Source organism: Zophobas morio, unplaced genomic scaffold, assembly GCF_036711695.1.
Source record: "Zophobas morio isolate AGI-343-1 ecotype UQ-CSIRO unplaced genomic scaffold, CSIRO_AGI_Zmor_V1 ptg000008l, whole genome shotgun sequence".
In the NCBI taxonomy this organism is placed as follows: Eukaryota; Metazoa; Arthropoda; class Insecta; order Coleoptera; family Tenebrionidae; genus Zophobas; species Zophobas morio.
In genome coordinates, this window is record NW_026972113.1 from 1228786 (window position 1) to 1255403 (window position 26618).

The following is a 26618-nucleotide window of genomic DNA, read 5'->3' on the forward strand; positions in this document are numbered from 1 at the left end:
CGTTTAATAACCATAGCCCCAGCATATAAAAAAAATCAATTGAACCGATATTTAAAGCAGATAACCAACAGGAAAATGAACTCTTAGCAATTACACGGTTAACTTCGAGTGTTTATGTTATACTTCGAAAAAATTCGACATACAAGCATCAGTGACGACACAAAAGAAAATGAAATTTGGTGTGGGGCTCAACCCAATTAACGAATTTCTGCCTACACTTTAAACCGAAAGTTCACTACCTGGCTTTAAAGAATGCTTTCAAAGATATTTCATCACGTTCCGCTCTTGCAGGTTTCACTGTTGCGTGATTAATTCCATCGAGACATGTCAAAGCTCCCATAACGCTAACACCTCTCAGCATTACAGTTTTAACTCGAAGTAGTTTTTTGCGATTCTCTTTGGTAGTTGTAATTTCTGTTCAACCAATTCCAGACTAAATTTAGGGCGAAAACGCCCCATTCCGCAGCACTTGATTAAAATGAACGAACTCGTTACCAATACAATTTTCTATAGTTAACGATATCGCCAATGCAAATAAGACTGGAGTAGTTCAGTCCAACCATCTGTTAACCCCGTCTAAACCTCCACTTTCTTACAAATTCGATTCAGACGGATCAGTTCAGCTAATACAATCAGCTGCTTAAATACGTGGCTAAAGCTCTGAATCCGGTTGATTAATAGGGTCCGGAGCGTGTGGTAAACCGGATTGAGTCCGGTCAGTGTTTCGCTAAGATGTTGGAGGAAAAAGAGTGCAACGTTGATTAATGATGGACAAGGAATGTTGTGCTTAGATATGCGACTCGTACAAAGATTAAGAGGCGACAGGACGGAAGAGGCGGCTGCAAGAGACCGCTCGAAAAGTGTGTGTGTGACGAGCTTTAGGAACAAGTCACCGAGGGATGTGAGCTACTTTAAGTTAATCCACAGGCGGGCCAGCAGTGCACTGTAAGATAATTTCAAAATATTTAGTTTTTTCCTACAGCTTCTTGATTTTCGCTTGGGGAGGAATCGGCAATGTAAAAAAATGTTTTTTTTTTTTCAGAAGGCAATTTACTTGTTTACGCTGCAGTAGAAAATTTGTCATCAAAAATGTATTCTTTTTATCGCCGCAGTGATCAACAAATTAAGCGCCGCACGCACGACATGCCTATATTTAGAAGGAATTTTCTGACAAATTAAGGATGTATAAGTTTACAAAAAAGGCGTATAAATAGCTACACTATTTTCGATCACATCCAACCACCATTAATAAGTGAAACGTTAACCGTATGTTTTACAAGCTATCTAATGAAAAATAAATATGTAAACGAATAAAACCCATGGCGTCAGTCGTAAATCCAGTTAATTTTATATTCTAAAAATACACCATACGTTATTATTTCCGCTAGCAAATTTCAGTTACATTACTTCGTTAACTGAATTTAAAATTTCGCTTTTGTTATAAATCCCGTCCATTCCAGTGCGTCTGAAAATGACGAGCTAACAATTTTTTAAATGTCGATTCGTTAAAAATTTGCACTTTTTATTTTATTGTTGTATTTGAACACTGTAATTACGACATAGACCCTGCTATTATCCTGGAAATAGGACATGACAGGATTACCTTCGTTAGTCGTTCCGAGTATCCTCTTTGTCACTGACAGTGAGTTAGTTACGAACATCCTTGTAATTAATCCTTACATTAAACTAATAGTTTAATGGCTGTTGTTTCACACCTCCGCAAAAATCTTTAAAGTGAGTTTTCGTCGCCAGGAATAATTTTTAATAAATAACTTAGGGAGGAACGAAATTAAAAAATGGAGAGCACGATCATCGGGTCTTCCATACATCAAACATTTATTAGACGTCAAAAAAAAAGTCAAAAAATTTAAAAAATCGAATAATCGAAATGTTAACAAATCGAAACATCAAAAAGTCGTAAAATTGAAAAATTAAAAAATCTATAGTTTAAACACCGAAAAATTGAAAAGTCAAAAAATCGAAAAACTGAGAAATCGAAACATCCAAATTTAATAATAATAGTAATTTGTACATTTACGGAGCAGAATTATTGTACAGAAAATATGTATAATCCCTCAAGAAATAATAAAATAAAATTGATGATTGAAAAATTCAAAAATATAAAATCTAAAAATCAAAAAATCGAAAAATGGAAAAGGCGAGAAATCGAAAAAACGAAACACCAAATATGTTCAAAACTGAAACATGGAGAAAAGATCTAGAAATCGAGAAATGAAGAAGCCGAGATCTCGAAAAATGGAAAAATTGAGAAATCGAAATGGGCCAAAATCAAAAAATCGAAAAGTCAAAAACTGAAAAATTGAAAAATCGAGAAATGAAACGATCAAAATTTTAAAACATTGAAAAATTAAAATTTCGAAAAATTGATGAATCGAAATATTGAAAAGGCGAGAAATTACATCACAAAAATTGAAAAATTCAAAAATCTAAATTTTAAAAATCAAAAAAATGAATAAAGGAAAAGTTGAGAAGTCGAAAAAACGAAACATCGAAAAATTTAAAAAACGAAAGATTAAAAAATCAAAAAATCTGCAATTTTCAAAATTGAAAAATTGAAAAACCAAAAATGTAAAACAGAGGAGTCAAAAAATCGAAAGATCGAGAAATCGAAAAGGTAAAGTGTCGAAAAATTGAAAAATCGAGAATCGAAACATCAAAATATTGAAAAATTGAAAAATGGAAGAAAAATTGAAAACTGAGAAATTGAGGAATCGAAAAATAGAGAAACCGAAGTCGAAATTCTAAAAATGGAAAAATTAAAAAACTGAAAATCGAAAAATTGAAGATTTGAAAAGTCGAGAAATCGAGAAATGGGAAAAGCAAAAATCAGTTACTCCAGGAATTGAAAAATTGAAAAATCAAAAATTTAGAACCGTCAAAATTTAACAAATTGAAAAATCAAAAAATCAAAAATTAAAAGTGGAAAGTGAAGTATGGCAAAATTAAAAATAGTAAAACCGAAACATCTGAAAATAGAGGAATCCAAAAGAAAGAAGGATCGAAAAACTGAAAAATCGAAAAATTTAAAACGAGAAATCGAAAAATCGAAACATCAAGAAATAAAGAAATAGAGAAGTCCAGAAATCGAAAAATTGAGAAATCGAAATGGGCCAAAATCAAAACATTAAAACATCGAAAAATTGAAGAATCGGAATATAAATTGAAAAGTCGAGAAATCAAAACATCAAAAAAATAGAAATATTGAAAAATTTAAAAATCTAAAGTTTAGATTAGTTTTGATTAAAAGAAAAAGTCGAGAAATCGAAACATGAAAATATGAGATCTCGAAAAAAAGAAATTGACAAATCGAAATGAGTCAAAATATAAAAATCGAAAATTTAAAAATCGTAAAATCGAGAAATACAAAATTTAAAAAATCGAAAAACTCAAAAATCAAAAAATTTAAAAAACGAAAGATTGAAAAATCAAAAAAAAGCAATTTTAAAGATCTAAAAATTGAAAAACCGAAAAATAAAAGACGGAGAAATCGGAAATTACAAAAACTGAAACGTTAAAATATAGAAAAATTCAAAAATCGGGAAATTGATACATAAAAAATAAAAAAATTGAAAAATCAAAAGAGTAAAAAGTCGAGAAATTGAAAAATCAAAAATATGAAGATTCGAAACATTGGATAATCCCAAAACTGAATTATGAAAAAATGAAAAATGATAGATCGAGGAATCGAAAAGTCGACAAACTGAAGTCGGAAAAACGAAAAATTGAAAAATCAAAAAACGGAAATCGAAAAATTGAAGAATTGAAAAGTCGAGAAATCGAGAAATAGGAAAAGCAGAAATCAGTTACTCGAGAAATTGAAAAATCGAAAAATTAAAAACTAAAAGTGGAAAGTGAAGTATGGCAAAATTAAAAATGAAAAATCGAAAAATTTAAAAACTGAAAAATCGAAAAATCAACGATTTTGACAATAAAAAAAAATTGAAAAATGCAAAACGAGAAATCGAAAAATCGAAACATCAAGAAATAGAGAAATAGAGAAGTCCAGAAATCGAAAAATCGAAAAATTGAGAAATCGAAATGGGCCAAAATCAAAAAATCGAAAAGTTAAAAAATTGAAAACTCGGGAAATGAAGCAATCAAAAATTTAAAAAATTGGAAAATTAAAATATGGAAAAATTGAAGAATCGGAATATGTATTGAAAAGTCGAGAAACCAAAACATCAAAAAAATAGAAATATTGAAAAATTCAAAAATCTAAAGTTTAAAAATCAAAAAACTGAAAAAAAGGAAAGTCGAGAAATCGAAAAAACAAAACATCGAGAAATCGAGACATGAAAAAGATGAGATCTCGAAAAAAAGAAATTGACAAATCGAAATGAGTCGAAATAGAAAAATCGAAAATTTAAAAATCGTAAAATCGAGAACTAGAAAATTAAAAAAATCGAAAAACTGAAAAATCAAAAAATTTAAAAAACGAGAAATCGAAAAATCGAAACATCAAGGAATAGAGAAATAGAGAAGTCCAGAAATCGAAAAATTGAGAAATCGAAATGGGCCAAAATCAAGAAATCGGCAAATAAAGCAATAAAAAATCTATAGTTTAAACACCGAAAAATTGAAAAGTCAAAAAATCGAAAAACTGAGAAATCCAAACATCCAAATTTAATAATAATAGTAATTTGTACATTTACGGAGCAGAATTATTGTACAGAAAATATGTATAATCCCTCAAGAAATAATAAAATAAAATTGATGATTGAAAAATTCAAAAATCTAAAATTTAAAAATCAAAAAATCGAAAAATGGAAAAGGCGAGAAATCGAAAAAACGAAACACCAAATATGTTCAAAACTGAAACATGGAGAAAAGATCTAGAAATCGAGAAATGAAGAAGCCGAGATCTCGAAAAATGGAAAAATTGAGAAATCGAAATGGGCCAAAATCAAAAAATAGAAAAGTCAAAAACTGAAAAATTGAAAAATCGAGAAATGAAACGATCAAAATTTTAAAACATTGAAAAATTAAAATTTCGAAAAATTGATGAATCGAAATATTGAAAAGGCGAGAAATTACATCACAAAAATTGAAAAATTCAAAAATCTAAATTTTAAAAATCAAAAAAATGAATAAAGGAAAAGTTGAGAAGTCGAAAAAACGAAACATCGAAATGTCGATGAATCGAGAAGTAGAAAATTTGAAAAATCGAAAAATTTAAAAAACGAAAGATTAAAAAATCAAAAAATCTGCAATTTTAAAAATTGAAAAATTGAAAAACCAAAAATGTAAAACAGAGGAGTCAAAAAATTGAAAAATCGAGAATCGAAACACCAAAATATTGAAAAATTGAAAAATGGAAGAAAAATTGAAAACTGATAAATTGAGGAATCGAATAATAGAGAAACCGAAGTCGAAATTCTAAAAATGGAAAAATTAAAAAACTGAAAATCGAAAAATTGAAGATTTGAAAAGTCGAGAAGTCGAGAAATGGGAAAAGCAAAAATCAGTTACTCCAGGAATTGAAAAATTGAAAAATCAAAAATTTAGAACCGTCAAAATTTAACAAATTGAAAAATCAAAAAATCAAAAATTAAAAGTGGAAAGTGAAGTATGGCAAAATTTAAAAATTAGTAAAACCGAAACTTCTGAAAATAGAGGAATCCAAAAGGAAGAAGGATCGAAAAACTGAAAAATCGAAAAATTTAAAACGAGAAATCGAAAAATCGAAACATCAAGAAATAGAGAAATAGAGAAGTCCAGAAATCGAAAAATTGAGAAATCGAAATGGGCCAAAATCAAAAAATCGGCAAATAAAGCAATCAAAAATTTAAAAAATTTGAAAATTAAAACATCGAAAAATTGAAGAATCGGAATATAAACTGAAAAGTCGAGAAATCAAAACATCAAAAAAATAGAAATATTGAAAAATTTAAAAATCTAAAGTTTAGATTAGTTTTGATAAGAAGAAAAAGTCGAGAAATCGAAACATGAAAAATATGAGATCTCGAAAAAAAGAAATTGACAAATCGAAATGAGTCGAAATAGAAAAATCGAAAATTTAAAAATCGTAAAATCGAGAAATACAAAATTTAAAAAATCGAAAAACTGAAAAATCAAAAAATTTAAAAAACGAAAGATTGAAAAATCAAAAAAAAGCAATTTTAAAGATCTAAAAATTGAAAAACCGAAAAATAAAAGACGGAGAAATCGGAAATTTTAAAAACTGAAAAGTTAAAATATAGAAAAATTCAAAAATCGGGAAATTGATACATAAAAAATAAAAAAATTGAAAAATCAAAAGAGTAAAAAGTCGAGAAATTGAAAAATCAAAAATATGAAGATTCGAAACATTGGATAATCCCAAAACTGAATTATGAAAAAATGAAAAATGATAGATCGAGGAATCGAAAAGTCGACAAACTGAAGTCGGAAAATCGAAAAATTGAAAAATCAAAAAACGGAAATCGAAAAATTGAAGAATTGAAAAGTCGAGAAATCGAGAAGTGGGAAAAGCAGAAATCAGTTACTCGAGAAATTGAAAAATCGAAAAATTAAAAACTAAAAGTGGAAAGTGAAGTATGACAAAATTGAAAAATAGTAAAACCAAAACATCTAAAAATAGAGGAATCCAAAAGAAAAAAGGATCGAAAAAATGAAAAATCGAAAAATTTAAAAACTGAAAAATCGAAAAATCAACGATTTTGACAATAAAAAAAATTGAAAAATGCAAAACGAGAAATCGAAAAATCGAAACATCAAGAAATAGAGAAATAGAGAAGTCCAGAAGTCGAAAAATCGCAAAATTGAGAAATCGAAATGGGCCAAAATCAAAAAATCGAAAAGTTAAAAAATTGAAAAATCGGGAAATGAAGCAATCAAAAATTTAAAAAATTGGAAAATTAAAATATGGAAAAATTGAAGAATCGGAATATGTATTGAAAAGTCGAGAAACCAAAACATCAAAAAAATAGAAATATTGAAAAATTCAAAAATCTAAAGTTTAAAAATCAAAAAACTGAAAAAAAGGAAAGTCGAGAAATCGAAAAAACGAAACATCGAGAAATCGAGACATGAAAAAGATGAGATCTCGAAAAAAAGAAATTGACAAATCGAAATGAGTCGAAATAGAAAAATCGAAAATTTAAAAATCGTAAAATCGAGAAATACAAAATTTAAAAAATCGAAAAACTGAAAAATCAAAAAATTTAAAAAACGAGAAATCGAAAAATCGAAACATCAAGAAATAGAGAAATAGAGAAGTCCAGAAATCGAAAAATTGAGAAATCGAAATGGGCCAAAATCAAGAAATCGGCAAATAAAGCAATAAAAAATCTATAGTTTAAACACCGAAAAATTGAAAAGTCAAAACATCGAAAAACTGAGAAATCCAAACATCCAAATTTAATAATAATAGTAATTTGTACATTTACGGTGCAGAATTATTGTACAGAAAATATGTATAAGCCCTCAAGAAATAATAAAATAAAATTGATGATTGAAAAATTCAAAAATCTAAAATTTAAAAATCAAAAAATCGAAAAATGGAAAAGGCGAGAAATCGAAAAAACGAAACACCAAATATGTTCAAAACTGAAACATGGAGAAAAGATCTAGAAATCGAGAAATGAAGAAGCCGAGATCTCGAAAAATGGAAAAATTGAGAAATAGAAATGGGCCAAAATCAAAAAATCGAAAAGTCAAAAACTGAAAAATTGAAAAATCGAGAAATGAAACGATCAAAATTTTAAAACATTGAAAAATTAAAATTTCGAAAAATTGATGAATCGAAATATTGAAAAGGCGAGAAATTACATCACAAAAATTGAAAAATTCAAAAATCTAAATTTTAAAAATCAAAAAAATGAATAAAGGAAAAGTTGAGAAGTCGAAAAAACGAAACATCGAAAAATTTAAAAAACGAAAGATTAAAAAATCAAAAAATCTGCAATTTTAAAAATTGAAAAATTGAAAAACCAAAAATGTAAAACAGAGGAGTCAAAAAATCGAAAGATCGAGAAATCGAAAAGGTAAAGTGTCGAAAAATTGAAAAATCGAGAATCGAAACACCAAAATATTGAAAAATTGAAAAATGGAAGAAAAATTGAAAACTGATAAATTGAGGAATCGAAAAATAGAAAAACCGAAGTCGAAATTCTAAAAATGGAAAAATTAAAAAACTGAAAATCGAAAAATTGAAGATTTGAAAAGTCGAGAAATCGAGAAATGGGAAAAGCAAAAATCAGTTACTCCAGGAATTGAAAAATTGAAAAATCAAAAATTTAGAACCGTCAAAATTTAACAAATTGAAAAATCAAAAAATCAAAAATTAAAAGTGGAAAGTGAAGTATGGCAAAATTTAAAAATTAGTAAAACCGAAACTTCTGAAAATAGAGGAATCCAAAAGAAAGAAGGATCGAAAAACTGAAAAATCGAAAAATTTAAAACGAGAAATCGCAAAATCGAAACATCAAGAAATAGAGAAATAGAGAAGTCCAGAAATCGAAAAATTGAGAAATCGAAATGGGCCAAAATCAAAAAATCGGCAAATAAAGCAATAAAAAATTTAAAAAATTTGAAAATTAAAACATCGAAAAATTGAAGAATCGGAATATAAATTGAAAAGTCGAGAAATCAAAACATCAAAAAAATAGAAATATTGAAAAATTTAAAAACTTAAAGTTTAGATTAGTTTTGATAAGAAGAAAAAGTCGAGAAATCGAAACATGAAAAATACGAGATCTCGAAAAAAAGAAATTGACAAATCGAAATGAGTCAAAATAGAAAAATCGAAAATTTAAAAATCGTAAAATCGAGAAATACAAAATTTAAAAAATCGAAAAACTGAAAAATCAAAAAATTTAAAAAACGAAAGATTGAAGAATCAAAAAAAAGCAATTTTAAAGATCTAAAAATTGAAAAACCGAAAAATAAAAGACGGAGAAATCGGAAATTTTAAAAACTGAAAAGTTAAAATATAGAAAAATTCAAAAATCGGAAAATTGATACATAAAAAATAAAAAAATTGAAAAATCAAAAGAGTAAAAAGTCGAGAAATTGAAAAATCAAAAATATGAAGATTCGAAACATTGGATAATCCCAAAACTGAATTATGAAAAAATGAAAAATGATAGATCGAGGAATCGAAAAGTCGACAAACTGAAGTCGGAAAATCGAAAAATTGAAAAATCAAAAAACGGAAATCGAAAAATTGAAGAATTGAAAAGTCGAGAAATCGAGAAATGGGAAAAGCAGAAATCAGTTACTCGAGAAATTGAAAAATCGAAAAATTAAAAACTAAAAGAGGAAAGTGAAGTATGACAAAATTGAAAAATAGTAAAACCAAAACATCTAAAAATAGAGGAATCCAAAAGAAAAAAGGATCGAAAAAATGAAAAATCGAAAAATTTAAAAACTGAAAAATCGAACAATCAACGATTTTGACAATAAAAAAAATTGAAAAATGCAAAACGAGAAATCGAAAAATCGAAACATCAAGAAATAGAGAAATAGAGAAGTCCAGAAATCGAAAAATCGAAAAATTGAGAAATCGAAATGGGCCAAAATCAAAAAATCGAAAAGTTAAAAAATTGAAAAATCGGGAAATGAAGCAATCAAAAATTTAAAAAATTGGAAAATTAAAATATGGAAAAATTGAAGAATCGGAATATGTATTGAAAAGTCGAGAAACCAAAACATCAAAAAAATAGAAATATTGAAAAATTCAAAAATCTAAAGTTTAAAAAACAAAAAACTGAAAAAAAGGAAAGTCGAGAAATCGAAAAAACGAAACATCGAGAAATCGAGACATGAAAAAGATGAGATCTCGAAAAAAAGAAATTGACAAATCGAAATGAGTCGAAATAGAAAAATCGAAAATTTAAAAATCGTAAAATCGAGAACTAGAAAATTTAAAAAATCGAAAAACTGAAAAATCAAAAAATTTAAAAAACGAGAAATCGAAAAATCGAAACATCAAGAAATAGAGAAATAGAGAAGTCCAGAAATCGAAAAATTGAGAAATCGAAATGGGCCAAAATCAAGAAATCGGCAAATAAAGCAATAAAAAATCTATAGTTTAAACACCGAAAAATTGAAAAGTCAAAAAATCGAAAAACTGAGAAATCCAAACATCCAAATTTAATAATAATAGTAATTAGTACATTTACGGAGCAGAATTATTGTACAGAAAATATGTATAATCCCTCAAGAAATAATAAAATAAAATTGATGATTGAAAAATTCAAAAATATAAAATCTAAAAACCAAAAAATCGAAAAATGGAAAAGGCGAGAAATCGAAAAAACGAAACACCAAATATGTTCAAAACTGAAACATGGAGAAAAGATCTAAAAATCGAGAAATGAAGAAGCCGAGATCTCGAAAAATGGAAAAATTGAGAAATCGAAATGGGCCAAAATCAAAAAATCGAAAAGTCAAAAACTGAAAAATTGAAAAATCGAGAAATGAAACGATCAAAATTTTAAAACATTGAAAAATTAAAATTTCGAAAAATTGATGAATCGAAATATTGAAAAGGCGAGAACTTACATCACAAAAATTGAAAAATTCAAAAATCTAAATTTTAAAAATCAAAAAAATGAATAAAGGAAAAGTTGAGAAGTCGAAAAAACGAAACATCGAAAAATTTAAAAAACGAAAGATTAAAAAATCAAAAAATCTGCAATTTTAAAAATTGAAAAATTGAAAAACCAAAAATGTAAAACAGAGGAGTCAAAAAATCGAAAGATCGAGAAATCGAAAAGGTAAAGTGTCGAAAAATTGAAAAATCGAGAATCGAAACATCAAAATATTGAAAAATTGAAAAATGGAAGAAAAATTGAAAACTGATAAATTGAGGAATCGAAAAATAGAGAAACCGAAGTCGAAATTCTAAAAATGGAAAAATTAAAAAACTGAAAATCGAAAAATTGAAGATTTGAAAAGTCGAGAAATCGAGAAATGGGAAAAGCAAAAATCAGTTACTCCAGGAATTGAAAAATTGAAAAATCAAAAATTTAGAACCGTCAAAATTTAACAAATTGAAAAATCAAAAAATCAAAAATTAAAAGTGGAAAGTGAAGTATGGCAAAATTGAAAAATAGTAAAACCGAAACATCTGAAAATAGAGGAATCCAAAAGAAAGAAGGATCGAAAAACTGAAAAATCGAAAAATTTAAAACGTGAAATCGAAAAATCGAAACATCAAGAAATGGAGAAATAGAGAAGTCCAGAAATCGAAAAATTGAGAAATCGAAATGGGCCAAAATCAAAAAATCGGCAAATAAAGCAATCAAAAATTTAAAAAATTTGAAAATTAAAACATCGAAAAATTGAAGAATCGGAATATAAACTGAAAAGTCGAGAAATCAAAACATCAAAAAAATAGAAATATTGAAAAATTTAAAAACTTAAAGTTTAGATTAGTTTTGATAAGAAGAAAAAGTCGAGAAATCGAAACATGAAAAATACGAGATCTCGAAAAAAAGAAATTGACAAATCGAAATGAGTCAAAATAGAAAAATCGAAAATTTAAAAATCGTAAAATCGAGAAATACAAAATTTAAAAAATCGAAAAACTGAAAAATCAAAAAATTTAAAAAACCAAAGATTGAAAAATCAAAAAAAAGCAATTTTAAAGATCTAAAAATTGAAAAACCGAAAAATAAAAGACGGAGAAATCGGAAATTTTAAAAACTGAAAAGTTAAAATATAGAAAAATTCAAAAATCGAGAAATTGATACATAAAAAATAAAAAAATTGAAAAATCAAAAGAGTAAAAAGTCGAGAAATTGAAAAATCAAAAATATGAAGATTCGAAACATTGGATAATCCCAAACATTGAAAAATCAAAAAACGGAAATCGAAAAATTGAAGAATTGAAAAGTCGAGAAATCGAGAAATGGGAAAAGCAGAAATCAGTTACTCGAGAAATTGAAAAATCGAAAAATTAAAAACTAAAAGTGGAAAGTGAAGTATGACAAAATTGAAAAATAGTAAAACCAAAACATCTAAAAATAGAGGAATCCAAAAGAAAAAAGTATCGAAAAAATGAAAAATCGAAAAATTTAAAAGCTGAAAAATCGAAAAATCAACGATTTTGACAATAAAAAAAATTGAAAAATGCAAAACGAAAAATCGAAACATCAAGAAATAGAGAAATAGAGAAGTCCAGAAATCGAAAAATCGAAAAATTGAGAAATCGAAATGGGCCAAAATCAAAAAATCGAAAAGTTAAAAAATTGAAAAATCGGGAAATGAAGCAATCAAAAATTTAAAAAATTGGAAAATTAAAATATGGAAAAATTGAAGAATCGGAATATGTATTGAAAAGTCGAGAAACCAAAACATCAAAAAAATAGAAATATTGAAAAATTCAAAAATCTAAAGTTTAAAAATCAAAAAACTGAAAAAAAGGAAAGTCGAGAAATCGAAAAAACAAAACATCGAGAAATCGAGACATGAAAAAGATGAAATCTCGAAAAAAAGAAATTGACAAATCGAAATGAGTCGAAATAGAAAAATCGAAAATTTAAAAATCGTAAAATCGAGAACTAGAAAATTTAAAAAATCGAAAAACTGAAAAATCAAAAAATTTAAAAAACGAAAGATTGAAAATTCAAAAAAGCAGTTTTAAAAGCCTAAAAATTGAAAAACCGAAAAATATAAGACCAAGAAATCGGAAATTTTAAAAACTGAAAAGTTAAAATATAGAAAAATTGAAAAATCGAGAAATTGATACATAAAAAATAAAAAACTGAAAAATCAAAAGAATGAAGAATCGAAACATTGGAAAATCCCAAAACTGAAATATGAAAAATTGAAAAGTCAAAAAAATCGAGAAATGGGAAAAGCAAAAATCAATTACTCGAGAAATTGAAAAATCGAAAAATTGAGTAATTAAGAAATTGAAAATCGAGAAATTGAAAAATATGAAACCGAGAAGTCGAAAAATCTAAAGATTAAGAAATCAAGAAATGCAAAAGTCGAGAAATCGAAAAATCTGAAAATGTAGAAATCGAAAAATGGACCAATTAAAAATTTAAAAAATATGAAAACTCGAGCACGACCCCTAAAACATAACTGAGTGAAAAATATTGCTCGATGGAGAGATTTTTTTCAATTTAGGAGAAAGCTCGAGATACGAAATCTTATCCTAACACGAACGGATACGTTCATATTCAAATATTATATTACGTCTACTTTGACACAGTGAGATTTCTCAGCCGAAAGCGCATGATAAAACGCGATGTCTATTTCGGTAATAAAACTTGCGAATACATTTTCCCCTATAAAACTACATTGTAACGAAAGTAACTCGAAAACCTAAAAAAAAGAAAAAATGTTGATGTGCTTTGGAACGTAAGTAGTGGCTTTTTAATTGCTTTTATATTGTGTTTACAACTGAAGTATCTTTATTTTTTCACGTTTTATGGATGTTGAAAGTTCCAAGTGTGCTCAGTTGGATAAAAAAGTGTAATTTATTTTGATTATTAAAAAGTTTGCTTACTTTAACGATTTCTCTCACAGTGATTGGCTCCGCCCTGAAACTCCGGCGACTCTTCGCTAATTTTGTTATTTTTTACGGTTGACTAACCCAAGCAAACTAATCACTTTCCAGTTATGACAGACTATTTATATAGAGCAACAATTTTGTAAAAGCGTGATTAATGTTTGAACTTGGGTCTGATTTATTTACTTTGCAGTTGTTATTTAAATTGGGAACTCGTGGAAATTAATTTTTAGATTAATTTTATGATTCGTGTCCCGAGTCAAAAGTTTTGAATTAAAACGGATTCGTATCGCTTAGCTGTCAGACGCTGCGATTTTAATTTTGAAAGTTTGCGAGCGGTGTAAAAGGACACTACATTAATTTAATAAACTCATTTCTATAATTCATTCGGATGATACTGAATTTTACATTCGTTTGAGTGATTGTTGGTTGCATACTTAACAAGAACTTTCTGAGTCATAAATGCCTACGATATACCTCCAAGCAAAAAGGTCAAGTACCGTCCGACGTTTCTGAAATGTCAAGCAATGATCCATTTAAGCCTATTAAATTTAGCCAGCATGACACCTTTACAACTTAAACAAAATGAATCGGATAACGAAACCCGACAACCGACGTCGGTGATTGTTTATTCAACAGTTTGCACGTGAATTCCAACTTCGAGCCAAGTTTTACTTTATTATCTTCACTTCAATTTCCCGCAACAAACTCCACTTCCTTTATTATCATTTTTATTTTCTTACTACCGCCATTAAACCGGTGTACGCATCAATAACTCGAAAAGCCATTTTATTTAATAACCAACACAGCGCCCCGGGTGTTAGCTTTGTCATTTAATGGTGTTATCTCTGAATTACAGAGCGTAACACCTTTACTATTACAACTTTCTGGCAGTCGTTTGGTTCGATATTCGCGATATGAAGTTTTCATAGCCGCACAAAAATTCCGGCGATCTAGCGCAGGAAGGTGGGCGGAAATGGGGTCGCAGACCCGCGGGGAGGGGCAAACAACGCGTTAACGCTTACATTTTAATGCCACCCTTGACGAATTTATAAAAAATTGGTTTAAAATTATTTTGGATTTTGTGTACTTACATGTGTTGAATTGTGCAAAAATCGACCTGATCAAGCTTGCAAAGCTCATGATATTAGTTACATAAATGTATTGATGATAAATTATGCTTTCCCCTTTGTCTTTTAAACGTTGATATCAGTTATATATAACAACTTGAGCATCCTGAACATGAATCTGGACTCAGAATTCAATCGCGAAGCTTCCTGGTGCTTTATTTTTTTTTATATGATGTCACCTAATTTATCGGTCTCTCAGACCCGAACAGTTCACTGATCCGGGCTAAAAATCAGTGGACGCGACTAAAAAAATTCAGGCGGATCATCTTTGCCGGTCGTCACCGAAGGAGGCGGTCCAAATCGTCCAAGGGCAGAATTTGTAGGTAGGCTCAAACTACAACGAAATTTACGTGTTGACCAAATTCTTACCCTGAATTAGTTTTAATTTTATAAATACCCTATCTAAAATGTTCAGAATATGATGAGTCTATACTTGTGATTTACCATTCCATTAATATTTTTTGGATTTGTTTATACATACAGGGTGACTCAAAAAAAAAAATGACTGAGTCAATTTATTTTATTGAAGAAATCAAGAATTGCAAAACTGAATACTTTGAAATCTTGTCAATTAGTTAGAAAAAAAAACCTGTCCTGCTCTAATAACATCGAGAATATGCTCAAAATCACACTAATATTAGGTCTAATTGTGCCGACCATAGTTATAAAATTCACATTAAAGTAAGTCACGGACATTTTTTGAAGTGTACTACATTTCAAAAAGCAAAACAAATGTTCAGTTTATAAACTTCTTAATTTTGGTTCAAAGTTTATCAATCACATTTGACGCTTTATTTTATCCCTTCCATTTGTTATATATTATCCGAACGTTCTTCGACCGATAGGATAATTTATTACTTCCGACATCTTTTCGGTGACAAATTTAATCTTTGCATACTTCAGAATAGTTAGTGAACTCGTTGTGACCACTGAAATATACAAAGAGTAAATTTTGAAATGGAACGAAAGTCGAAGAATACTTTCAAAGCCACTATCAAAATGTATTTGCTTATCTTCGCCAAAAAATTCATGACGTCATCGTAAAATTTGATATGATGAGTCTATACCTGTGATTTATCATTGCAGTAATATTTTTTAGATTTACTTATACAGCTGTCTCAAAAAAAGGCCAGTTCGATTTTCGATTTTTCGTTTTTTCGACCAACAGTTTCATCGAATTAGATTTTTCAGTTTCCATTTTTCTATCAACTTTTCGATTTTATTACTTTCTAATTTTCTGATTTTTCAAATTTGCGGTATTTTGATTTTTCGAGTTTTCAGTTTTTTCGTTTTTCGATTTTTTCATTTTTCGTTTTTTTGATTTTTCGATGTTTCGATTTTTTAATTTGCCATTCTTTCAATTTTAGATTTTTCGTCTTTCCATTTTTAGATTTTTTGATTTTTCTGTTCGTCAGTTTTTAGACTTTGCAATTTTTTTGCATTTTTCGATTATATTTTAGTTTACGATTTTTTTGATTTTTGAATTCTCGATTTTACGTTTTTAATTCTTCGATTTCCGATTTTTCAATTTTCCGGTTTTTTAATTATGCTATTCTCGATTTTTCGATTTTCCATTAATCATAAAATTTTTCGATTTTTCGGTTGTTTTATTTTTCGACCTTCGATTTTTCAACTTTCGATTATTCGATTTTCCATTTTCTGATTTTACGATTTTTCGACTTGCGATTTTTCGATTTTCGTTTTTCCGCTTTTGTGGTTTTTCGATTTTTCTGTTTGTTTCAGTTTTTATGGTTCTGCAATTTTCAGCTTTTAGATTTCAATTTTGTTACTTTCCCATTTTCCACTTTTCGATTTTGTGATTTTTTTTCGATCGTCGTTTTTTCGATTTTCATTTTTTCGATATTTTGATTTTTCAATTTTTAGGCCTTGCAATTTTTTTACTTTTCGCTTTTTCGAGTATTTGTTTCATCGAATTTTCGAGTTTTCGATTTTCGATTTTTCGGTTTTTCCATTTTCCGATTTTTCGATTTTCCATGTTTAGATATTTTTCGATTTTTTTTAATTTTTCGATTGTTCTGTTCGTCAGTTTTGAGACTTTGCAATTTTTACTTTTCCACTTTTCTATTATTTTACTTTCGGATTATTCGATTTTTGAATTTTGTTTTTTTTTTTCATTTTTCGATTTCTGATTGTTTTATTTTTCGACCTTCGATTTTTCAACTTTCGATTATTCGATTTTCCATTTTCTGATTTTACGATTTTTCGATTTGCGATTTTTCGATTTTCGTTTTTCCGCTTTTGTGGTTTTTCGATTTTTCTGTTTGTTTCAGTTTTTATGGTTCTGCAATTTGCAGCTTTTAGGTTTCAATTTTCTTACTTTCCCATTTTCCACTTTTCGATTTTGTGATTTTTTTTCGGTCGTCGTTTTTTCGATTTTCATTTTTTCGATTTTTTGATTTTTCAATTTTTAGGCCTTGCAATTTTTTTACTTTTCGCTTTTTCGAGTATTCGATTTTCGATTTTTCGGTTTTTCCATTTTCCGATTTTCGATTTTTCGATTTTCCATGTTTATTTTTTGATTGTTCTGTTCGTCAGTTTTGAGACTTTGCAATTTTTACGTTTCCACTTTTCTATTATTTTAGTTTCGGATTATTCGATTTTTGAATTTTCGTTTTTTTTTTATTTTTCGATTTCCGATTTTTTAATTTTTCGATTTTTAGGTTTTTTAATTTGTCGATTCTCGATATTCCGATTTTAGATTTTTCGATTTTCCAATCTTCGATTTTTCATTTTGCAGTTTTCGATTTTCCACTTTTTGATTTTACGATTTTTCGATTTTTCTGTTCGTCAGATTTTAGGCTTTGCAATTTGTTTACTTTTCGATTTTTCGATTATTTTTTTCCAGTTTTTTGATTTTTGAATTGTCGACTTTCAGAGTTTTCAATATTATGAATTTTCGAATTTTCGGTTTTCCTATTTTTCGATTTTTGATTTTTCCATTTTTCGGTTTTTTGATTTTTCAATTCTCGGTTTTTCAATCTTGCAAATTTTCGATTTTTCAGATTTGTGAATTTCCAGTTTTTCGATCGACCTACGTATTAGATTCATTGAACTTTCGATTTTCGGTTTTTCCATTTTTAGATTTTTGATTTTCCAGTTTTATATTTTCAGATTTTCTGTTTTTCGCATATTTGATTTATCAAATTTTCGATTTTTCGGTTTTTCGATTTTTCGGTTTTTCGATTTTTCGATATTTGATTTTCGAATTTTCGATTGTTCAGTTTTCCATCTTTCAGCTTTTAGACTTCAATTTTTTACTTTTCGATTTTCCAAATTTTCGAGTTTCAATTTTCAGATTTTTGATTTTTCGATTTTCTTTTTAAATCTTTGAATTTTTCGAATTTTTGATTTTTAATTTTTCCATTCTTCGGTTTTTAGACTTCAATTTTCTTTCTTTTAAATTTTTCGATATTCTATTTTCCGCTTTTCAGAATTTTCGATTTTCAGTTTTCAGACTTTCGATGATTAGAATTTTGAATTTTTCAGTTTTGTGATTTTTGGATTTTTAAAAAACTTGAGTAGTCGAATTTTCGATTTTTCAATTCATCGATTTTTCTATGTTCAATTTTTCAATTTAAATTTTGCGATTTTCAATTTGTCCATTGTCGATTTTTAGAATTTTCGGTTTTTCAATTTTTCCATTCTCAACTGTTAGACTTCAATTTTGTTACTTTCCGATTTTTTGGTTTTCGATTTTCCAATTTTCAGAATTTCCAAGTTTCTTTATTCAGATTTCCGATTTTCCACTTTTTCGATTTTAGATTTTTGAATTTTTGTTTTTCCAATTTTATGCTTTTTCGATTTTTCTGTTCGTTTCAGTTTTTAGGCTTTGCAATTTTTTGTACTTTATATATTTTGATTATTTTAATTTCCGATTTTTTTATTTTTGTTTCTGTTTTTTTTAATTTTCAATATTACAAATTTTTGACTTTTCGATTTTTTGGTTTTCCCGTTTTTCAATTCTCGATTTTTCGATTTTTGAGGTTTGTGAATTTCCACTTTTCGATCGACCTAGGTATTTGATTTCTTTGAATTTTCGATTTTTTGATTAGCCATTTTTAAATTTTCGATTTTTCGTCTTTCCATTTTTAGATTTTTTGATTTTTCTGTTCGTCAGTTTTTAGACTTTGCAATTTTTTTACATTTTTGGATTATATTTTACTTTCCGATTTTTTTGGTTTTTGAATTCTCGATTTTACATTTTTAATTCTTCGATTTCCGATTTTTCAATTTTCCGGTTTTTTAATTATTCTATTCTCGATTTTTCGATTTTCCATTAATCATAAAATTTTTCGATTTTTCGGTTGTTTTATTTTTCGATTTTCGTTTTTCCGCTTTTGTGGTTTTTCGATTTTTCTGTTTGTTTTAGTTTTTATGGTTCTGCAATTTGCAGCTTTTAGGTTTCAATTTTGTTACTTTCCCATTTTCCACTTTTCGATTTTGTGATTTTTTTTCGGTCGTCGTTTTTTCGATTTTCATTTTTTCGATTTTTTGATTTTTCAATTTTTAGGCCTTGCAATTTTTTTACTTTTCGCTTTTTCGAGTATTTGTTTCATCGAATTTTCGAGTTTTCGATTTTCGATTTTTCGGTTTTTCCATTTTCCGATTTTCGATTTTTCGATTTTCCATGTTTAGATATTTTTCGATTTTTTTTTATTTTTCGATTGTTCTGTTCGTCAGTTTTGAGACTTTGCAATTTTTACTTTTCCACTTTTCTATTATTTTACTTTCGGATTATTCGATTTTTGAATTTTCGTTTTTTTTTCATTTTTCGATTTCCGATTGTTTTATTTTTCGACCTTCGAGTTTTCAACTGTCGATTATTCGATTTTCCATTTTCTGATTTTACGATTTTTCGATTTGCGATTTTTCGATTTTCGTTTTTCCGCTTTTGTGGTTTATCGATTTTTCTGTTTGTTTCAGTTTTTATGGTTCTGCAATTTGCAGCTCTTAGATTTCAATTTTGTTACTTTCCGATTTTCCACTTTTCAATTTTTTGATTTTTTTTCGATCGTCGTTTTCTCGATTTTCATTTTTTGGATTTTTTGATTTTTCAATTTTTAGGCCTTGCAATTTTTTTCCTTTTCGCTTTTTCGAGTATTTGTTTCATCGAATTTTTGAGTTTTCGATTTTCGATTTTTCGGTTTTTCCATTTTCCGATTTTTGATTTTTCGATTTTCCATGTTTAGATATTTTTCGATTTTTTTTTTCGATTGTTCTGTTCGTCAGTTTTGAGACTTTGCAATTTTTACTTTTCCACTTTACCATTATTTTAGTTTCGGATTATTCGATTTTTGAATTTTCGTTTTTTTTATCATTTTTCGATTTCCGATTTTTTTATTTTTCCATTTTTAGGTTTTTTAGTTTGTCGATTCTCGATATTCCGATTTTAGATTTTTCGATTTTCCAATCTTCGATTTTTCATTTTCCAGTTTTCGATTTTCCACTTTTTGATTTTACGATTTTTCGATTTTTCTGTTCGTCAGATTTTAGGCTTTGCAATTTGTTTACTTTTCGATTTTTCGATTATTTTTTTCCAGTTTTTTGATTTTTGAATTGTCGACTTTTAGAGTTTTCAATATTAAGAATTTTCGAATTTTCGGTTTACCTATTTTTCGATTTTTGATTTTTCCATTTTTCGGTTTTTTGATTTTTCAATTCTCGGTTTTTCAATCGTGCAAATTTTCGATTTACGTATTAGATTCATTGAATTTTCGATTTTCGGTTTTTCCATTTTTAGATTTTTGATTTTCCAGTTTTGTATTTTCAGATTTTCTGTTTTTCGCACATCTGATTTATTAAATTTTCCATTTTCGGTTTTTCGATTTTTCGATATTTGATTTTCGAATTTTCGATTGTTCAGTTTTCCATTTTTCAGTTTTTAGACTTCAATTTTTTTACTTTTCGATTTTCCAAATTTTCGAGTTTCAATTTTCAGATTTTTGATTTTTCGATTTTCTTTTTAAATCTTTGAATTTTTCGAATTTTTGATTTTTAATTTTTCCATTCTTCGGTTTTTAGACTTCAATTTTCTTTTCTATTTTCCGCTTTTCAGAATTTTCGATTTTCAGCTTTCAGACTGTCGATGATTTTGAATTTTTCAGTTTTATGATTTTTCTATTTTTAGAAAATTTGAGTAGTCGAATTTTCGATTTTTCAATTCATCGATTTTTCAATTTAAATTTTGCGATTTTCAATTTGTCCATTGTCGATTTTTAGAATTTTCAGTTTTTCAATTTTTCCATTCTCAACTGTTAGACTTCGATTTTGTTACTTTCCGATTTTTTGGTTTTCGATTTTCCAATTTTCAGAATTTCCAAGTTTCTTTATTCAGATTTTCGATTTTCCACTTTTTCGATTTTAGATTTTTCGAATTTTTGTTTTTCCAATTTTTGACTTTTCGATTTTTTGGTTTTCCCGTTTTTCAATTCTCGATTTTTCGATTTTTGAGGTTTGTGAATTTCCACTTTTCGATCGACCTAGGTATTTCATTTCATTGAATTTTCGATTTTTTGATTAGCCATTTTTAAATTTTCGATTTCTACGATTTGTATTTTTCGATTTTCTGTTTTGTGCATTAGTGAATTTCAGTTTTTCCGATTTTTGATTTTGCGCATATTTGATTGATCAAATATTGTTGCTTACAAAAACTTCAAAACATCTACAATATTTCAAAGTATTCAGTTTTGCTATTCTTGATTTCTTCAATAAAATAAATTGAAAATGAGGTCAAAAAGTCATTAACTTTTTTGAGACACCCTGTATAACCAAATCTAAAAAATATTAATGCAGTGATAAATCACAAGTATAAAACTCATCATATTTTATACATTTAAGATAGGATTTATTCTGCAAAATTTTGAGGTGACGTCATACATTTTTTAGAGGGGATAAGCAAATATGTTTTAATTAAAAATGTATCATGTTTATCATGATTTTAAAACATCTGCAAGATTTCAAAGTATTCGATTTTGCAAATTCAAAATTAAATTGCAAAATGTTGTTTTATAATTTTGATTTTTTTTCCAAAAATCTGGACGTTTCGGATAAAAACTCAATACGGATCTTGAACCGTTTTGAAACTGTGAACTCGTAAACTCGAAAACATTTGTGTGAAACTGCCAATTGAGGTAGTTTAAGTGCAATATAGTAGACTCCTAGCTCAATTTGAGCTCATTTGACCTGAGCTAGAAGCCCCACTAGTTCGTGGGTTCGAATCCCACACCTGACACTTTTTTTCTCTGCGTTTTGCTTAGATCCTGCGTTTCCGTTTCCATGAATATTCAATTTTCCGACTTGTCCATTCCATGGCGACGCGAAATAATTCGCTTTTCTCGGAAAAATTGCTTCAAAGTGTCGAAATTAGCGGCTCTCGCTTTTTGTGCGCTGAATGCAGTGCGACACTTCACATGCTCAACCCAATTAACGAATTCCTGCCCACGCTTTTAAATTGAAAGTTCACTCGTGGCTCGAAAGCATGCTTTTAAAGATATTACATCACGTTCCGCTCTTGCAGGTTTTAGTGTTGCGTGATTAATTCCATCCAGACATGTCAAAGCTCTCATAACGCTAACACCTCTCTGCATTACAGTTTTAACTCGGATTATCTTTTTTGTGATTCTCTTTGGGAGTTGTAATTGATGCTCAACCAGAAAATCGGAAATGCGGCTACTTATCGCTTTCAATCAGTTGGATTTGTTCGCATATGGTGGAAAGATTGTAAAATATCGCTGCAGAGAGCTTAATACTAAAGCAAGCTACAAATCCACTTTCTATTTCGAGGGTCGTTTCTTAAGCTAATGCTCCCATTGTGTCTATTTATGTTACTGTGCATGCAAAACCGTTTAACCTTACTTTCGTTTTCGTCAATCCAACCCTCACCACCTCGCTTTTCCGCCCCTATTTAATGCCTTAAAATAGATCGATACCCCACTTTCTAACCCCTCGTTTATCCATTTACATTCAAGCATTTCTACACAAACGTGGCGTTTTCGTGCCGGCCCTCCATATCTTCCTACTTTTACCCATATAATTATCCCGTGATACCCAGATTGCCTTACTATCCAAATAGCTTAACTAAAACGTCTAGAAAACGGCGCTCCCGGCTATCACTTAAATGTTGCTTTAAGCATCAGGCAGCCCCGTAGCTAGAAAACTTATTCGGGGGGGGGGCAAGTTTGTCGACAGAGGGGGCTTCATGTAAATATTTATATTTTAATAATACACTCAGATAACTATTTTATTTTTTCTGAGTTTTTATATTTGAAAGAACATTAAAATAATTGGAAACGTCGATTTTTTACGCTAAATTTTCGTAAAAACCTGTCGAAGTCCAAAAAATTAGTACGGTAGGTACTTGGTTAAAATGCTGGTTAAAACAGAGAATGTAGATTCACAAACAGCTGTACTGCATCCAAAAATTTGTGTAGTGGCCATGTAGGTAACATCCAATTTGTTTGAGTTTATTTTTTTGCATGTTTAGTACATATTTTAAAAATCCGACTTCGAAACCAAATAGTTCGAAAATTTTGGTACGGAACCATGAACTCGTCATGTTTTTTTAAACTCGTCGAGATGTGTATTTCAGAATTTTTTGTCAACTTTAACAAAAGCTCCATTTTTGGAAACCCATATAAAATTTTTGACTTTTCCCAAGCATTTTCGAAAATTACCATTCATCTCGATTTCTTCCAAAAATCGTTTTGGATTCAATGTTTTTGAAAATTCTTACATTTTTTGAAGAATCGACGGAAGAAAAATGGCAATTTTTAAGAACCTGTATCAAATTTTTGATTTTTTTCAAGCACGTTCGAAATTACCAAAAGGGATTCCTTTATTGATTTCGATCTCCAGATGTTGTTTTTGGTTGTTTTTTCGAAAATTCGTACAATTTTTCCATAATCGCCAAAAGAAATGTGGTAATTTTTGAGAAATTTTGAAAATTTCAGCTCGAAACCGAGTATTTCGAAAATTTTGATCCGGAACCTTGAACCTGTCAGGTTTTTTTAAGCTCGTCGAAATCTATATTTCAGAATTTTTTGTCAACTTTTACGAAAGTTCAATTTTTGAAAACCCATATAAAATTTTTGGCTTTTCACAAGCATTTTCGAAAATCACCAAAAGAGATTCCTTTGTTCATCTCGATTTCCAGAAATCGTTTTGGATTCAATTTTTTTGAAAATTCTTACATTTTTTCCAGAATCGACGGGAGAAATATGGCAATTTTTGAGAACCTGTGTCAAATTTTTGACTTTTTTTCAAGCACGTACGAGATTACCAAAGGGGATTCCTTTATTGATTTCGATCTCCAGATGTTGTTTTGGTTGTTTTTTCGAAAATGCGTACAATTTTTCCACAATCGCCAAAAGAAATATGGTAATTTTTGAGAAATTTTGAAAATTCGAGCTCGAAACCGAGTATTTCGAAAATTTTGATCCGGAACCTTGAACCTGTCAGGTTTTTTTAAGCTCGTCGAAATCTATATCTCAGAATTTTTTGTCAACTTTTACGAAAGTTCAATTTTTGAAAACCCATATAAAATTTTTGGCTTTTCCCAAGCATTTTCGAAAATCACCAAAAGAGACTCCTTTGTTCATCTCGATTTCCAAAAATCGTTTTGGATTCAATTTTTTTGAAAATTCTTACAATTTTTCCAGAATCGACGGAAGAAATATGGCAATTTTTGAGAACCTGTATCAAATTTTTGACTTTTTTCAAGCACGTTCGAGATTACCAAAAGGGATTCCTTTATTGATTTCGATCTCCAGATGTTGTTTTGGGTTGTTTTTTCGAAAATGCGTACAATTTTTCCATAATCGCCAAAAGAAATATGGTAATTTTTGAGAAATTTTGAAAATTCGGTCTCGAAACCGAGTATTTCGAAAATTTTGATCCGGAACCATGAACCTGTCATGTTTTTTTAAGCTTGTCCAAATCTATATTTCAGAATTTTTTGTCAACTTTTACGAAAGTTCAATTTTTGAAAACCCATATAAAATTTTTTACTTTTCCCAGGCATTTTCAAAAATTACCGAAAGGGATTCCTTTATTGATTTCGATCTCCAGATGTTGTTTTTGGTTTTATTTGGTTGAAAAGTCGCAAAATTTTTCAGTAATCGCCAAACGAAGTGTAATATTTGAACTTTGAAACCGAATGTTTCGAAAATCTTGATCTGGGACCATCTAGACCTTGTGTTTTTTGATTGAGCTCGTCGAGATCAACATTTCAGATTTTTTTGTGGATTTTTAGTCAACTTCAACCAAAGCTAAATTTTTGAAAATCCATAAAATGTTTTTGACTTTTCCCAACCGTTTTCGAAAATTAGCAAAAGGGATCTCTTTATCGATTTCGATCTCCAAATGTTGTTTTTGGTTTTATTTTCTCGAAAATTTGTACAATTTTTCCAAAGCCGCCAAAAGAAATGTAATTTTTGAGAAATTTTGAAATGTCGACTTTGAAACCGAATTTTTCGAAAATCTTGGTCTGGGACTATCAAGACCTTATGTTTTTGGATTAAGCTCATCGAGATCTACATCTCGGAATTTTTTGTTGATTTTTTGTTAATTTCAACAAAAGCTCAATTTTTGAAAATCCATATACATTTTTTGACTTTTCCCAAGCATCTTCGAAAATTAGCAAAAGGGATCTCTTTATTGATTTCGATCTACAGATGTTATTTTTGGTTTTAATTTTTTGATATTTCGTCGAATTTTTCCACAATCGCATAAAGAAATAACTTTTTTTTAAGTCACTTTTGAGATTTTTTAGAAATTTTAGGTAGAAACCCAATATTTCGTAAATTTTGCTCCGGGAGCATGAACATGTTTTTCGATTAAGCTCATCGAGATCTATATTTCAGAATTTTTTGTCAACTCTAACAAAAGCTCAATTTTTGAAAACTAAATAAATTTTGACTTTTCTTAAGCATTTCCAAAAATTACCAAAAGTCATTCTTTTATTTATTTCAATCTTCAGATGTTGTTTTTGGTTTTATTTGATCGAAAATTTGTAAATTTTTTCTAGAATCGTCAAAAGAAATAGGAGTATAATTTTTGAGAAATTTTAAAAAGTCGACTTGGAAACCGAATAGCAGCAAGACCTTATGTTTTTTGACTAAACTAGTCGAGATCTACATCTCAGAATTTTTTGTAGATTTTCAGCCAATTTCAACAAAACTCAATTTTTGAAAATCTATAAAAAAAATTTGACTTTTCCCACGCATTTTCGAAAACTAGCAGAAGGGATCTTTTTATTGATTTCGATCTCCAAATGTTTTTTTTTTGGTTTTATTTTTTCGAAAATTCGTACAATTTTTCCAGAGCCGCCAAAAGAAATGTAATTTTTGAGAAATTTTGAAATGTCGAATTTGGAACCGAATTTTTGAAAAATCTTGGTCTGGGACCATCAAGACCTTATGTTTTTTGGTTAAGCTCATCGAGATCTACATCTCAGAATTTTGCTCAGCCCCCTCTTGCCCCCCCGTAGCTACGGGGCTGGCATCAGGGTTGTAGTTTATAACAGCGCCATTATGGACGAAATAACACGAACTTGGCTGATTCGTGACTCCACTTTTATTAGTTTCAGGATGTGTATTTTCCAGAGCCTGCACACAATGTGACGGTTTTTCCAAGCCGAGGTTTTAAAAATGAATTTTCCACAGTAGCATGATAAATGGTGCAGTGCAGGTGCTATCTCTCTTTCCGCAGCGAATAAATCACTAGTTTGCGTTCGCACGATCGATTTTGGATATTGTTTCAAAGTTTTAATTGCCTGGAATTTTGATATTTGCCGAGATGGGAGTTGGAAACTGGAAAATAATTGCATTGTTGAGAACCGCGGAAAGTGAGGTTTAATAGCTTAATAGAATAGGTTTTTGGTTGGGTTTAAATTGCGCAAGAAAAGTATTACTTTCGACTAATTTGTACACAAACTTCTGAATGTCGAGTATTTCGCAGCATATCATTCCTTCACCACCTTC

General features: G+C 28.7%; 1 protein-coding gene across 4 annotated transcripts in view; it reads left to right on the forward strand.

Annotated features, from left to right (window-relative positions):
- LOC135124988 (GTPase-activating Rap/Ran-GAP domain-like protein 3) overlaps positions 1-26618 on the forward strand; it is a 223287-nt gene that overhangs the window by 103791 nt on the left and 92878 nt on the right. The window contains exon 2 of one of the 4 annotated variants that reach the window (XM_064050240.1): positions 682-945. The exons of 2 other annotated variants lie outside the window; for them this stretch is intronic. In XM_064050240.1, the coding sequence (XP_063906310.1) occupies positions 779-945 (167 nt within the window). In that variant the 5' untranslated portion in view covers positions 682-778. The remainder of the gene's footprint in view (positions 1-681; positions 946-26618) is intronic. One more of the 4 variants, XM_064050241.1, reaches the window with a different exon arrangement.